The sequence below is a fragment of the Erinaceus europaeus genome, chromosome 21 (assembly GCF_950295315.1).
Source record: "Erinaceus europaeus chromosome 21, mEriEur2.1, whole genome shotgun sequence".
Taxonomy (NCBI): domain Eukaryota; kingdom Metazoa; phylum Chordata; class Mammalia; order Eulipotyphla; family Erinaceidae; genus Erinaceus; species Erinaceus europaeus.
This window is the reverse complement of record NC_080182.1, coordinates 19,277,182-19,293,955: the sequence shown is the minus strand read 5'-3', so window position 1 is coordinate 19,293,955 and position 16,774 is coordinate 19,277,182. Positions and strand designations below refer to the sequence as shown.

Sequence of the window (16,774 nt, the reverse complement as noted above, 5' to 3'; positions counted from 1 at the left end):
CAAACTCCTTGAGAGGCTGCTTTTGTCACATATTTCTCATCTTACAGAGAAATTCCTATCACCCGCCCATGCTGTTTCCGCCCAGGAAGATCTACCTGCGAACAAGCCCTGGCCCTCTCAACTTACATTGAAAATGGATTCCAGAAGAATTTAAAGATGGGTACTGTCTTTGTTGATCTCACAGCTGCCTATGACACGGTCTGGCACCGTGGTCTCCTAGTCAAGATCTCAAGATGCCTGCCTCCATGGGTGGCCAACACTATATCGTTTCTTCTCCAAAACAGAAGATTCCGGGTGCATCTGGGTGACAAGTCTAGCAGATGGAGACTTGTCTCAAGTGGCCTCCTCCAGGGCTCTGTTCTGGCTCCTACGCTATTTAATATTTACATCAATGACCTCCCAGAAACTTCTTCAAGGAAGTTCATCTACGCCGATGACATCTGCTGTGCAACTCAGGCATCCAAGTTCGACATCCTTGAGGAAACACTCACGAAAGACATGTCTCTGATATCTGATTACTGTAAAAAATGGCGACTAATCCCTAGCACTGCAAAAACAGTATCATCTGTTTTCCATCTACACCATGCCTTGGCCTCGCGTGAGCTTAATGTGCAGCTTGGCGATACGAGAATCCGGCATGAAGCCCAGCCAGTCTATCTTGGTGTTACTCTCGATAGCACTCTGTCATTTCACGAACATCTCATAAAAACTGCAGCAAAGGTGGGCGCGAGGAATCACATCATTGCAAGACTGGCCAGCTCCTCATGGGGCGCGAGCGCTTCCACACTATGATCATCATCTCTGGCATTATGCTATTCCACTGCAGAATACTGTGCCCCAGTTTGGTTCCGTAGCCCCCATGTCCACTTGGTCGATTCCAAATTATATTCCTCCATGAAGATAATTTCTGGAACCATCCGTTCCACCCCAGTTCCATGGCTGCCAGTTCTTAGCAACATCACCCCGCCAGATATTCGTCGGGATGCGGCATCATCTAAGTTCATTTCCCACGTCTACACTCGACCGGACCTGCCAATATACGTGGTTATCTTCGCCCACCCTGTCCAACGCTTGATGTCTCGTCACCCAATCTGGTCCCCTACGCCTACACTGAACTTCTCTGTTCCAGACTCTTGGAAACAGAGTTGGCAGTCAGCTGAGGTAAAGAACAAACACCTCATCACAGACCCCTGCAAGCGTCAACCCGGCTTTGACCTAGCATGTTATGATTGGGCCCTCCTCAATCACTATGGAACAGGCCATGGCCGGTGTGCCGCTATGTTCCATCGCTGGGGAGCCAGAGACGACCCGAACTGCCCCTGCGGCTACAGACAGACTATGACCCACATAGTCAATGACTGACACCTCTCCAGATTCAAAGGAGGTCTCGAAACTTTACATCAGGCTCTACCTGACGCTGTTGACTGGCTACGGAAGAAGGGCAAATGCTAGAAGAAGAAGAACCATTATGCTGTCTCCTTAGCCCAAGAAATAATGTAATATTTAATATTAGTGTAAATATAATCATCGCATTGATAACCACCATTTCTTTAATAGTGTGACATATTAAAAAAAATCTTTGAATTAAGAAGAATAATAAAAACTAGCACTGCCTTTCTGGAGTCTTTCAGAAAGTAAAACTTTTGATGCATTTACTTAGCCTTGTAGGAGGTCCTGTCCATTAGCATTTTAATGAATTTCTAGTGAACTGCAATTAAGAAAACATTTCACTTAGGTTAAAGCTAAGCTTCTCAACAAAACTTTTGAGAACCTCCACACCTTACCTCCAAGGGCAATGAGGTAAATCTGCCTTTAGCATTGGAGACCTTAATTAGCACTCTGCGGATACTATTGATCTAACTTCTTACTTTAAAAATGAGGGAAAAGAGGGTTCAAAGACTGTGTGATCTCCAAGAGCTAGGAAAGGTATGTTCTGATCCTATGACTTCTGATTTTACATGGTGGAAGTTATTAACTTTTAAAAAAGTTTGTTTTTTTAAAGAGAGGATAAGAGAAGAGGGAAGAAGACTGACAAGAGCAAGAAAACTGCTCACGTTTTCATATGATGGTACTTTCTGTAACCTCTGGGTCTTCAGGCATGCCAGTTAGTACTTTAATCGTCTCAACCTTTTCCTGGCACAACACATGTTAGAATTGAATCAACTGTACTTTCAAGATTCATCTGTTCAGATCACAATTATGCTTTAATTTTCTCAACTCCTCAGAAAATTTACTATCTTGGACAGGATTTGGATTTATTTATTTTTTTTAACTTTATTTACTTATTCATGAGAAATACTGGATGAGAGAGGAAGAACCAGACATCACTCTGGTATATGTGCTTCCAGGGAATTGAATTCAGGACTTTAGGCTTGAGAGCCCAGTGCTTTATCCACTGCACAACCTCCTGGACCACAGGATTTGGAATTTTCATAGAACTTTCTAAATAAACCAGTGTACAGTCCTTTTTCACACTAGTAGCCTATTTTGACAATGGAGAGAAAACATGATTATAAAATGTGCTTTAGCTCAGAAAACAGAATTTGAAATATTAAAATATTTGCTGATATCCTTTCTCAAGCATAATCCTTTTATTCACAGGCGCATCGTTAATATTTTTCAAACTTCTGTAACTTTCTGTGTGATGTCAGTAATTTACTTAAAAACATCTTAAATATAGATATTATAGTGTTTAATGTATATGGAGTGGGGTAAGCTAGTATTCAGGGCCATTCAGCTATCCTAATCAGAATTTCATACCCCACAGGAGGTCAGCTATCATTTAAAGAGAAAGGCCAGAGATTTGCACAAGTACTTTAAACTATCCATATCTCAATTAGCATAATGATTGTTAGAAATGGGTTGCCTAATGAAAGTAGTGGCATGCTAATTAGCATAATGACACTAGAAATGAGCTGACATTTGTAAAATTTAGAGTATTTAAGATAATGTGCTTTGGCTAAAATATTCTAGAAATACCACTCAGTAGGAGAAAGTGGGATTAAAAAACAAAAAGTAGGATGGTTTTATAGCCTATATCTTTAGGGTTATTACATAAGAATGGATCTCAAAGCAAGGTTCTCAGTAACTAGATTTCTGGTTACCACTAAGGATAACTGGGTCTTCTGTATAGAACAGTTGATGTGATGAGTGAATTTTTCATAAAAAGCATATTTAGATGAGTTAAAAATAATAGATTTGGTACTTTAACTGTATAGAACAATCTTATAAGCTACTTTGTGCCTGACTTCTTTTATTTATTTATTTATTTATTTACTTATTTATTTTTGCCTCAAGGGTTATCACTGGGGCTCAGTGTCTGCACTATGAATCCACTGCTCCTGAAGGCCATTTTTTACAATTTTTGTTGCCCTTGTTATTGTTGTTACTGTTATTGTTGATGATGTTGTTGGATAGGACAGAGAGAAGTCAAGAGAGGAGGGGAAGACAGAGACGGGGAGAGAAAGACCTGCTTCACTGCTTGTGCCATGTGCACTTAGCCCACTGCGCTACCGCCCAGCCCCCTATGCCTGACTTCGAATCAACACCTCTTCAACAAAAACCTGTGGGTGCTCTTACATCCCTCAAATTCTCCAGTGGTACTCACACATCAATAATAATTCATGTGTTTACATGGCTCAAACACTTAGCTCAATTTCCAATGTCTTCCTTCAGTGGTTTAGAATAATACCATGTGTTACTGAGATACCGATCAACTTCTTAGGCTTAATCTGATAAAACTTTGAATTTCTTTCATTTATAAAATTTCAGAAGTGACTGTCATCCACCAATTTATCTGACTTATGATACAGTTTTGATTTTCGTTCCACATGTTATTGTTGTTGATGTTGTAAATCAGAAGTTCATAGTGCTTCTTGGCATGTCAAAGCAAGGCAGTCATAGTGAGCACCCTGTGAAATCCTTACAACATATGTCCTAGATGAGTGCAAAAGAAAATTGCTTTTTATATCCTAAGGAACCCAACACACCCATCCAGAAAGATTTCTGTACACCTATGTTCTTAGCAGCACAATTTGTAATAGCCAAAACCTGGAAGCAATCTAGGTGTTCAACAACAGATGAGCGGCTAAGCAAATTATGGTATATATATAACTCAGCTATTAAAAGCGGTGACTTCACCATTTTCAGACCATCTTGGATGGAGCTTGAAGAGATCATGTTAAGTGAAATAAGTCAGAAACAGAAGGATGAATATGGGATGACCTCACTCTCAGGTAGAAGTTGAAAAATGGGAGTAGGGTGGTAGTGTAGCGGGTTAAGGGCACGTGGCGTAAAGTGCAAGGACCAGCATAAGGTTCCTGGTTCAAGCCGCCTACTCCCCAGGTGCAGGAGAGTAGCTTCACAGGCAGTGAAGCAGATCTATCTTTCTTTCCTCCTTTCTGTCTTCCCCTCCTCTCTCCATTTCTCTCTGTCCTATCCAACAATAGCGACATCAATAACTACAACAATAAAACAAGGGCAACAAAGGGGAACAAAATTAGTAAAAAAAAAAAAAAAAACACTTCAAAAAAAAGAAGCTGAAAAACAAAATCAGAAGAGAAAACACAAGTAGAACCTGAACTGGAATTGATTTATTGCACGAAGTAAAAGACTCTGGGGTGGGGTGGGGGGGAAGTACAGGTCCAAAAAGGATACAGAGGACCTAGTGGGGGTTGTATTGTTATGTGGAAAACTGAGAAATATTATGCATGTGCAAACTATTGTATTCACTGTCAAATGTAAAACATTAATCCCCCAATAAAGAAATTAAAAAAAAAATTAAGAAAAAGAAAAAAGAAAATTCCTTCAAACCAGAAAAATCCTTACTGTAATTGTTACTACTCTGAGCGCCTGAGATGCAGGATTTCATTCTTGCTACTTAACTCTTGTTGGAAAAATTGGCATTATCTAAGAGTTCATGATTTTCACCACATAACCACAGTTTTAAGTACATTTATATACTTAAAAGATTTTATGGGGTTAGATTCAGATATCCTCAAATACCTCAAAGAATAATGCATCTTTGAATGGAATCATTATAAGAAAATTTAGTTCCTTGTGTTTCTCTGTAAACCAAGTCCTCCTGGACTTGCACCTCCTCTGCCTTTGTTAGTGGCATCAATAACTCACTATTTTGCTTGAAATTTTGAAGTCAAGTTTTCCTTGTTGCCTTACTTAATTTTACCTCCCAAATCCTCACATTGATACCATCTTATTTCAAACCTTTGCTTTCATTTTTCTTATTACAACTACAACATTGTTATTTTCCATTGCTCTCAAAACCATTTTCTTTTTGTTTAATATTTTATTTTTTTATTATTGGCTAGAGACAGAGAAAAATTGAGAGAAGATGGAGAGATAGTATGGGAGCAGCTTTGCTTCACCACTCTTGAAGCTTTCCCCCTGCAGATGGGGACCAGGGGCTTGAACCCTTGGGTCCTTGTGCACTGTAATATGTGTGCTCAACTCATTTTCTATTTCAGCTGGCTAAGCAGAAATGCTGCTTTCCAGGTACCTCTCTAGGATACCTGATCTTAAAATTTGTATTCAGTTTGCTTTTTTATACATGTTTCTATTGCTCTGTGTCTTCTTCTTCCTCTTCTTCTTCTTCTTCTTCCCCTTCTTCTTCTTCTCCTTCTCCTCCTCCTCCTCCTCCTTCTCCTCTCCCTCCCCTGCACCTCCCCCTCCTTCTTCTTTGCCTCCAGGGTTATCACTGGGGTTCGGTGCCTGCACCAGGAATCCACTACCCTGGAGGCCATTTTTCCTTTTGTTGACCTGGTTGTTTCACTGTTGTTGTAGTTATTATTATCGCTGTTACTGATGTCATTGTTGTTGGATAGGACAGAGAGAAATGGAGAAAGGAGGGGAAGACAGAGAGGAGGAGAAAAAGACAGACACATGCAGACCTGCTTTACCACCTGTGAAGTGACTCCCCTATGGATGGGGAAGCTGGGTTGAACCGGGATCCTTCTGCCAGTCCTTGTGCTTTGTGCCATGTGCACTTAACCCGCTGTGCTAACGCAGGACCCCCTACTCTGTGTCTACTTCTTAGAGAAACTGTAAAACACTGAGGTCTCCCAACTTTCACTTTGGCCAAGCTGCTACTAAACCTGGATTATTACTTCCTTTAGGAGCCAAATTTATTTGCCACAATGTGTATGCATCAAAGTTCACCAAGTCAATAACAGCATAAAAGCATTATTCATATTCTCCCTCTCCCTCTCCCTCTCTCCTCTCCCTCTCCCTCTCCCTCTCCCTCTCCCTCTCCCTCTCCCTCTCCCTCTCCCTCTCCCTCTCCCTCTCCCTCTCCCTCTCTCTTCCAAGGTTAACACTGGGGCTCAGTGCCTATATTATGAATCCACTGTTCTTGGTGGCAATTGTTTCCATTTCATTGTATAGGACAAAGAGAAGTTGAGAGAAGAGGGGAAGCTGGGGGGGGGAAGAAATATAGACACCTGCAGACTTGCTTCACCACTTGTGAAGTGACCCCCCTCCCCCCTGCAGGTAGGTAGCTAGGGGCTCAAACTGGGATCCTTGTGTGGATCCTTGTGCTTCGTACTATGTGCACTTAACCCGGAGTGCTACCACCCAGCCCCAATAATCCTATTCTCTTATTATGATGGTGCTCTGTTTTTTCTAAACACAAAGAACTATGTTTATTTTCTTTCTTTCAGGATAGCTATCTTTCGTATGGATAGGTGTAAGTCCTATATTAGTGGGTAAACTCTGGAGGACAGGCATTTTTGTTCCTAGTATACCTTTCCTGAAAATCATTACACAATAATAAAATAATAACTTATATTTATAGGATTAAGCCACATTTTGAATATATTTATTTGTAGTTCTGATTTCTGAGGCTAAGCTACATAGAAGTCTATCACCAGGATCTTTTAACAGTAAGCAAAGCTCTAAATGAAAGTTGAGTTTTAAACAGGATTATGATAGAGAAATAGAGTAATGCTACCAACAAGATATATCATTTGAAATTTTTCTGTTCACCAGGGATTTGGATGTTATCTACAAAGAAGAATAGTGCATCTGACAAAGCATCTGTGCAGAGAATGACCTTTTGCTAATCCCTTGATTTCAATCAAAACCTTTCAAATTTCAGTCTACATAATTATTCAGCACACAGACAACTATTTTTTAAAACACTTATCCTGATTTTTGCTTTGTGATTTAGTTCCTAAATAAGACTTTCTCCTGTGTTATATATTTTACAATACCCTTTTCCATAAACTAGTTCCTGAGTGGTCAAAATAATCCTGCAGGGGCAGTGTTCTGTTTTCAGCTAAGAATGAAGGAACTGAGACCAAAATACGGGCTCACTCTCTAATTCTTTTTTTGTTTGTTTTTAAATCTTTATTTATTGGCTAGAGACAGCCAGAAATCAAGAGGGAAGAGAGTGGGGGAAATAGAGGGAGAGAGAGACAGAGAGATACCTACAGAATTGCTTCACCACTTTTGAAGCTTTCCCCCTGCAGGTGGGGACCAGAGGCTCAAACCTGGGTCCTGCGCATTGTAACATGTGTGCTCAGTCAGGTGCGCCACCAGCTGGCCCCTTCACTCTCTAATTCTAAGAGGAATGCTGGAATTTTCTACAACCCACGTATGGTAGTATTTCTTTATTTAGTATTGTTTTTAATAGGTGCAGTGAACCTATTATCTAAACAGTGAGTTCCTCCACTAACTTTGGTCTTAGTCATGTGACTTGTGTGGGCTTATGGGAATAGTAACAAATGAGTTACAAACAGATTTAAAAAGTATTTCCTTTCATCTGGTTTCCTTTCTTATTCTTTGCATTGTGATACTCCCATGTGACTAGACTTGCTAGAGAATTCAAAACACATTATTTTTTGTCACTCAACCAACATTTAGAGCTACAGAAATGGCCAATAGTTCTCTCCACACTCTTGATCAGTTAAGACAAGAAAATCCATGAGTTCAATTTGTCCACCTACATAAGCATGAACTAAAGTGACACCACTGACTTTGGGATGGGTGATAGTATAGCTACAACTAAGAGGTACAGTGGGGGTGGGGTGGGAGTGGATCTTAAGGGAATGCACGTACTTAGAATGAACTTACTTAGACTGTTGGTAAGAATATGCAGGCGCATGTTCATTGGATGTGTCCACTGCTATCTGTTGCTGCTGACCACTGGTGTCCTGGGATGAAGGTGCCACTGTCTGGGGAGAGGTATCAGCAACAACACCCTAAAGAGGCAAATAAGACATTTCACATATGTACCAACAACTATATTTACTGTAAACCATTAATCCCACAACAGTAATAATAAACACAGAAACCTCATTGGTTTCCACAACATACCCTCTTCTGAAAAATAGAGAATACGCCTCTTATATGGATTCAGTAGCATTGCATGCAACCACTTGAAACTTTATTATGTTCTCAAAGGAAAACTGTGGTGCATCTCTGAAGAAATGAGGCCATCACCTCAATGAAACCTTGTGATCAGAAGTCTTTGAAGCTCTTAAATAATCAGAAAATAAAATTTCCCCATACTTAGAACTTACGGTTTCAAATAGCAACACTGATAATAGCTCATTCATAAAAATATTCATATAGGATCCTTATAAACATTTTTATATTTAAATATTTTTCTGGCATAGCACATTTTGTGATGATTTTGTGATTCAATAAATTAATATGCATTATATGATATTAATCTGTGATACAAATCTGCAGCAAACTTTGGAATTCTTTCAAAGGACAAAATTCATCTAGTTTTCCCTTCAGCAATTAGTTTTTATTATTTGTTTTGTTTTCCACAGAATTAATTGCAATTTACTTAGAGGTGTCAAAAAAAACAAACATTCTTAATTTTTTTAAAAAAAGATTTTAACTATTTATGAGGACGATAGGAAATGAGAGAGAAGGAGCCAGGCATCACTCTGGTACATATGCTGCTGGGGACTGAACTCAGGACCTCACGCTTGAGAGTCCAGTGCCTTACCCAAGCACCACCTCCCAGACCACATCCTTAATGTTTTTTAATGCAGTGCCAGGACCTTGCACATGCCTTGAGTTGCTGGTAAACGCCTAAGTAGGGGAGTTTTTGCATTGTCTGTAGTCTGATACAGGGAGGAGAAAGAGGGATAGATAGATAGATAGATAGATAGATAGATAGATAGATAGATAGATAGAAAGAATGCCACAGCACTATTCAGACTCCCCCCTCCCACCCACCCCAAACACAAACTGTTCATAGAGCTCCCATGTAGTGCTAAGGGTCAAACCTTGAGTCTCATACATGATCAGGCACATTCTCTGCTGGTTTAGTCATCTCCTAAAACCCATCTGATACTTGGTTTACTCTTCCTCTTTTTGGAGGTCATTATTAAGGTCACATGCTTGGTTCTTAAACAGGCATAAGTATGAATGTGGTAGTTAGCAGGGTTCTAAGAAAGACATCTATGGTCATCCTCTTATCAGACTCTCGCACACCTACAGGGATGTCTGGTTTCAAATGTGCATAACTCTATACATAGCTAAAGATGTTCAATTGTTCCTTAAATCTGAATATTATCCCCATCTTAATTAATTAGTATTTTTAAAAACTAACATACTATTTGGTATTAAGCATTTTCAGCATTTGTTTTTTGTGGATACTGGTGATTTTTCAGCAACTGTTTTTACATACTAAATAGATCTATGCTTTTACTTAAATCACAAATTTAAGGTGACATATCAGTGCATTTATAGTTTACCTAGTGAAAGACTACTATTTTAATTTCAGGATTTGACATACGTAGACAGCTTACAATAAGCCACACTGCCAAATGTATTCATTTTTTAGGTATAAAAATGCTCAAATTTCATAGACAAGCATACATATTTGGTGTAGACATAGAGAAGTGGAAGTATGTGGCAGAAATGTCTGTCTGAAATGCTTAGTATTCCCAGTTCCTTAACTTTTTTATGGTCTTGAAGCTGTCTGACAGCTAAACATAGCAAAACATGTGTTCTAATCTCATTCTTAAAATTCTAGGCAACACTAACACATTCTTTGGGGGCCATAGGTCTGGAACACAATTTAAACTTAAATCCCTTTGGCTTCCTAAATTACTTAGTAATTTCTGTATTTCCCTAACCTTAACACTCATAAACTTTTCTCTTTCTCTTCTGTCCCCACCCCTCTCTCACACACAGCAAACTAATATTTTAAACTATTCACTTTTATTTGTAAAGATCTCATTCAAACTTTATAGGTTGGGAGGCTTTGAGAGTCATGGTAGATCCTTTTTTGGAATGAGAAAACATAAGAGTTGATAACTCACAGAACTAGCAATTCATGAACTCCAGGAAAGTCCCGGTGATGGGAAAGAATATACTGTGATACAAAGGCAAATGCCATCAGGAAAAGAGGAAGAAGACCACAGACTATAACAGCTAAAACCAGAGAGAATATCCATCTAAACGTTTTACCCTCACCCACATATCTGCATAACTCTATGCTCCCCTTTCTACGCATATTACTCTGCTCAGCAAAATGATTTGTAGAAGGGATGAATATAGCCCAACGGGAAGACAGAAGGAAAGGGATGAAGTTCAACTGAGGATAAGTTGAAGGATCTGGATGATAGTACAGTGGTAGCCCAGAGAACCTTCATGTGGGAGGTCCCAGGTTTGATCCCTCAATCACCAAAAACCAGAGTGAGTAATGTTCTGGTAAAATATAAAAATAAGTAGTAGTACACCTCCTTAAGCACACATATTATAATGCAAAAGGACCCAGGTTCAAGCCCCCATTCCCCACCTGTAGGGAGGAAGCTTCATGAATGGTGAGGTAGGTCTTCACATGTCTTTCTTTCTCCCTATCTCCCCTGCCCCTCTCAATTTCTCTCTGTCCTATCAAATATAATAGAAAAGAAGACAAAAAAATAAAAGGGAAGAAAAGAAGAGAAAAGAAAAGAAGAGAAAAAATGGCCACTGAGAGCAGTGGATTCACAGTGCTGGTACTGAACCCCAGCAACCACCCTGGTGGCAATTAAAAAAATAGATATATAATAAAATATGAATAAAATAAAAATAAAGGACAACTGGTTTTATGATTCCCAGTGTTTATAGCTCTAACAGTGATGCAATTTTTCTCACCTAATAGGATGCCACAAGTTCTTTACAGCAGAGGTTCAATGATCCTTATTAGAACCACCAGAAAAATAACAAAACAAAAACCCCGATATCTTATCTATATCCCAGAGTAAATAAGAAGCTCCGAGGACAAAACATTCTATTTTTAAAGCTTTTGAAACCATTTCAATGAACAGAAAACTTTGAAGACTAGCACACCAGTGCATAGTGTCCCTCAATTTTAAATGTGCAAATTCGGATTCAGCCTGGTGGCAAAATCTTCCATTTCTAACAAGTTCCTTAAGCAAGGCTTATGATGTTGGACCAGGGACCACTCTTAGAGAATAGATACTAGAACAATAGCTCACGCGCACGCGCACACACACACACACACACACACACACACACACACACACCACACTCCTATTTACAAATGTCTGTTAATTTTTTTCTATTTATTTATTTTCCCTTTTGCTGCCTTTGTTGTTTTTCATTGTTGCTTTTATTGATGTCGTTGTTGTTAGATAGGACAGAGAGAAATGGAGAGAGGAGGAGAAGACAGAGAGAGGGAGAGAAAGACACCTGCAGTTCTGTTTTACCGCCTGTAAAGCGACTCCCCTGCAGGTGGGAAGCCTAGCTTCCTGAATGTCTGTTCGTAACATTTAGTGGGTTGATAATTTCATCTCCAATCTTTTCTCCGCATATAAAAATGACACTCCCCTCATACTTTGAAAGAGAAGTAGCTCATTTCACAAACAAAGCAAACTATAAGCATGTTCAAATAAAGGTACATATATTGATAGTCTATTTCAAATTTTAGAACAGCAAGAAAATGACACATAAAGATTCCTTGGGTTCTGAAGGACCAGCGCTTATATCACTGAGATGTATCTCCCTTGACCTCTTTTTATAAGACAGAGACAAACTTACTTCAATAGAAACAGCTGTCGGAGGCACAGGCGTGTACTGGGGAATGTAGGTCCCTTGCATAGGAGCGGCTGCAGTCATATACTAGGGGGAAAGCAAAGGAAAATGCAGGTGAACTTGGGCTGGCAACCAGCTAGAAAAGTTGGCATCACATGAGAATACTTTATATATGTGTGGCCCATACCCAATGCACGATTCAAGTCAAGCTCTACCTTGACCAAAAACAAGGCAGTTCCTATCAACATTGAAAGAATGGCCTTTGTTACATACTCAATGCCCAGACCAACCCTCCTCCACCACTGTATCAACACAAGCCATTTCACCCTTACTTCCTCACTCCATGTCCTTAGGCATTCCATATGTGGTCTCAGACACTTTACTTTCACAGCTAAAACACAAACTATGAGGGAGGGAATGATGTCTGACATCTTCCCTTCCATTTTATTTCTAACCATCTATCAAATAGTAGGCTCTCAACAAATTGTTGAATGAATGAATCATATTGCTTTATTGCAATTTATTTTCTAACTTACAAAAGATTGGTAATGCAGGGAATACTTATGTAAAACATTAGGAAGGTGCAGATATTATTATGGTATGTTTCACTTTATTTCTTTCTATCAAAAGAAACAGAGCATTGCAGATAATTTAGAAACTGCCCCCCCCCAATGAACTAGTTCCTTTTCATGTCACCCATGTCTATTTCCTATAAAATGTTTAATTCTTCAGATTATCTTAATATGGGTGAATAATGACACAGCCAAATCATTTTTCATGCTTTTCAGTAAAATATACACTGAAGACATGGAGCCCCGCCCATGAGATGTTCATCTACATAAGCGTAAGATGAGATCTATGTTCTTGTTTCCAAAGCACATTTAGCTTGCAAAATTGAAATTTCTGGTTTTGAAAAAGAAATGTCCTATGGGATGATCACATTTCTGAATTTCTAAACTTGACCAATCTCACAAACCTTTGGAACTAGAATCAGCTAATGAAAACAAGTTATCTCAATTCATAAGTGTCAAGGGAAAGATCTTTACAAATTTCTTATTCATTCACTAATTAATTCCCTAGCTCAAAAACTAAGTTCCTGCACAAATAAACACACTAAATAATTATGTTTTACTTATTTCAGTACTTTCAGAATTCAGAAGGTATGATGGCTTTGAATCAAAAGAAATATGTGAATAGAGACTACCTTATTGGTTATTATTATTTACTATTTGTAGAACATTATAGAAATAAAGTAATTTCAGATAAATGAATTCCATTCTAAGCTAGGTATTATCATGCCGTATCTACTTGCTAGAAATAGAGACTTAATAAAATAACCCTAAATTAAACAAACTACTGTCTATATTGTTCATGCGTTGCTACTAAAATCCACTGAGAGCGGGAGTCGGGAGTAGCGCAGTGGGTTAGGCACACATGGCGAAAAGCTCAGAGCCGGTGTAGGGATTCTGGTTCGAGCCCCGGGCTCCCCACCTGTAGGGGGTCGCTTCACAGGCGGAGAAGCAGGTCTGCAGGTGTCTATCTTTCTCTCCCCTCTCTGTCTTCCCCTCCTCTCTCCATTTCTCTCTGTCCTATCCAACAATGACAGCATCAATAATAACTACAACAATGGAACAACAAGGGCAACAAAAGGGAATAAATAAATAAATATATTTTTAAAATCCACTGAAAGAAATTCATATGTACTTAAAAAAATAACCATGTGTCTTGGATCAAGAACAATTCTTCAAAATCCATAGTGATACATTTAATTTGGTGTTATGGTGAAAAATTTATCAGGTTTCTGTGTCCTGTACGCTATCTTCTTCCAGTATGCAATACTGCTGTCACTCTGCTGTCAATATTGTCCATACTATGACTTCCTTAAAAACATGATTTAAGTTTTACTTATCGCTGAACCACCCACTACACTATGCAGTGCACAGTACTCAGTAAATAACTGCTTAATGGTTAAATAAAACAATACAAGGAGAAAACCTCTAATTTCCAGTCATAACTCTTGCATACCTTATTACCACTGATTTTTTTTTTAAACTGATAGATATTGTCAACTCCAATGATATTGTCCATATAACCTTCAAGTAGTTACTCTAGTCTACTCTGCCTATAATTGTCCTTGTGTCACTAAACAAACAATAAGTACCTGGGTATCTGATCTCTACCATTTTTTCAAATAAGTCAGAAATTCGGGTTAGTATTTTACTAACTATTTGATCAGATCTAGGACCCTGTGACAGTTGTATGCTTTGCCAAAAAATTTTTCTCTAGAAAGTATCTTGAGGATAATTTCTATATTTCCCTGGGTATTTCACATAGGTGGTTTGCCTATATTCTATCAGCTTTAAATTTCCATTAGTTTAGCATTCTCTTCAATGTATATTTTTAAATGCCAGCTCAGCTGAAAAAAAAAGTTTCTGTATTTCACTATTTCACTATACTGGAATATTATATGCCATATTATTGTTGCTATCATGTTTTACACTGAAGTCTAAGACATTTCTGTGAATCAGACTAAGGGACCTGGCGTGGGCACAGCAAAGAGTGAGCACCCAACTCTGTAACCTCTCCAGCAAGTATAATCAATGATACAGTTTTTGTTTGTTGGTTTGTTTTTATGCCACTATTTTCCTAGCTAAGAATGTTTTCCAAATGAATATCCTCACTTGTACTTTGTTCAGTAAAACAAAGTCAGTCCGTCTGCACACCTCCCTTTATAATAATCTGTAGGTCTACTGAGTCTGATGCAGGACATTTTTTCAGTAGACCTCATTGCATTGGAAATTACATGAATGGTGTTATAAAAGCTTCCTTTTGTTCATTCCCATGTAATGGAGATACCTAGCATTTTTAAAAAAATTAATAGTCTTTAATTTTGAAGTTTCAATTAAGAAATACAGAATTGCATGCCTTTGATGAACATTTTTAGTGTCATTTCACTGCCACCCATTTTAAATGTTCACTTTTTTAGAATATCTAATTTTATTTTAAGAGGGCAAGTCCATATGCTTGCTTATCCTGTGACTTAAATTCTGCTTTTCAGAACAGAACAGAGATTTGTAGTTTGTATCTATATTTTTATTTTTTTAAAAAAAATCTGTTTATTTTTTGTCACAGAAAACCTTGCAGTGGTTGAGAACTTTATGTTGAACATTAGGTATAAACTAACTTTAAACAAAGATTTGCTGCGATATTTTGTGTCATATGACTTATATGTCACAGGCTTTTTTTTTCTTTGCCTCCAGGGTTATTGCTGGGGCTTAGTGCCTGCACCATGAATCCACTGCTCCTAGAGGCCTTTTTACCCCCCTTTTGTTGCCCTTGTGGTTGTAGCCTTGTTGTAGTTATTACTGTTGTTGTTGATGTTGTTCATTGTTGGATAGGACAGAGAAAAATCGAGAGAGAAGGGGAAGACAGAGAGGGGGAGAGAAAGACAGACACCTGCAGCCCTGCTTCACCGCCTGTCAAGGGACTCCATCGCAGGTGGGGAGTCCAGGACTTAAACCGTGATCCTTACTCTGGTCCCTACACGTACGCTTAACCCGCTGCGCTACCACCCGACCCCTTAATGTCACAGGCTTTTATGGCATAGTCTATATCAATAGATTAGTAGCTATGGACAAGCTTTTGCAATGCAACCCTTTTGTGACAGGCACATATTTTCTCCAGAATTGTCAGCCTTGTAAAATTTGGAGCAAGGATTTACGGAAAATGGCTACAGCTCTATGTATGAGATCAGCTCTCAAGCTTTAGGTAAATTGGTGATAAATAACTCTGAACTTTCTCTTCAAGCACAGTTTGATTTCCTTAAGGAAATCAAATTACTCTTAAGAGTACAGATAAACTACAGTCAGACTTAATAATCCAAGCTCCACAAACATTGTTTAGATCTGGGAATCTCAGAAACTACTTTCATTTTTATCCAACTAGCAAATGACAAAAGGATAAGAGAATGGTTTGTAATACACAAACTCTGCCCTTTGACTTGAGAAATTCCCATAGATTATATACTAAAACCATAGAAAGAATGCTTAGCTATCTTTCTTTCTTTCCTTCTTTACTGATGTATGTGAAGACAGAATTTATTAGAAAAGCATTAAAGGAAGTTTACTAAGAGCTACTACTCTCTGGGGGTGGGGGAGGGAGGAAGGTGTGGTTTCTGAGGACGCGAATGCCTAGGTTATCCTTTAAGCTAATGTTTATGGGCGTTTTGCAAAAGCTAAAACACAGCTTTCATAATTGTTTCTAAGTACAAGTTATTTGGAATTTTGAGTAACAACCTCTCACTAATACAATAATAGAAATGATAGACAAAACTATGCATAACTTCCCTGTTAGAAGCAGTTGAGAAAACATTTGTGGAGAAAAAAATTATTAAAGATTTTGATGATTTTAACATATTCTAAAAACACCAAATCTTCACATGCAAGTGCGAAGATCTGGATAGCCATTTTCAAACACAAAGAATAAATTCCAGACTCTACTACTTGTTCCAAGAAGTCTAGACACTGCATCACCAAGATAGTTGCACACACAAAGAGGAAAAACTGGAGAGATGGGTGCTTTTGCCTGTTTCAGTCAGGATAAACTGTTACTGTGGAATCATTCATTACTGCTGAGGACAAAACAAACAAAAAACAATCTACATTTTTAGTTCTGAGCTTACTTTTTTTTTTTTAACCTAACCAAGGCAGAACAAAACAGAAGGGTTTTATGTGTTTCCTACAAGAAAATTTTTCAT

At 38.5% G+C, this 16,774-nt stretch overlaps 1 protein-coding gene across 19 annotated transcripts in view; it reads right to left on the bottom strand.

The window, feature by feature from the left end:
- RBMS3 (RNA binding motif single stranded interacting protein 3) overlaps positions 1–16,774 on the bottom strand; it is a 1,638,617-nt gene that overhangs the window by 15,902 nt on the left and 1,605,941 nt on the right. For 10 of the 19 annotated variants that reach the window (XM_060180467.1, XM_060180472.1, XM_060180474.1 and 7 more), the window contains 2 exons: positions 12,025–12,105; positions 8,089–8,216 (listed from right to left, as the gene is read on the bottom strand). In XM_060180467.1, coding sequence (XP_060036450.1) covers positions 8,089–8,216; positions 12,025–12,105 — 209 coding nt within the window. Of the gene's footprint in view, positions 1–8,082; positions 8,217–12,024; positions 12,106–16,774 lie in introns of those variants that run through there. The other 9 variants (XM_060180469.1, XM_060180471.1, XM_060180476.1 and 6 more) reach the window with 2 other exon arrangements.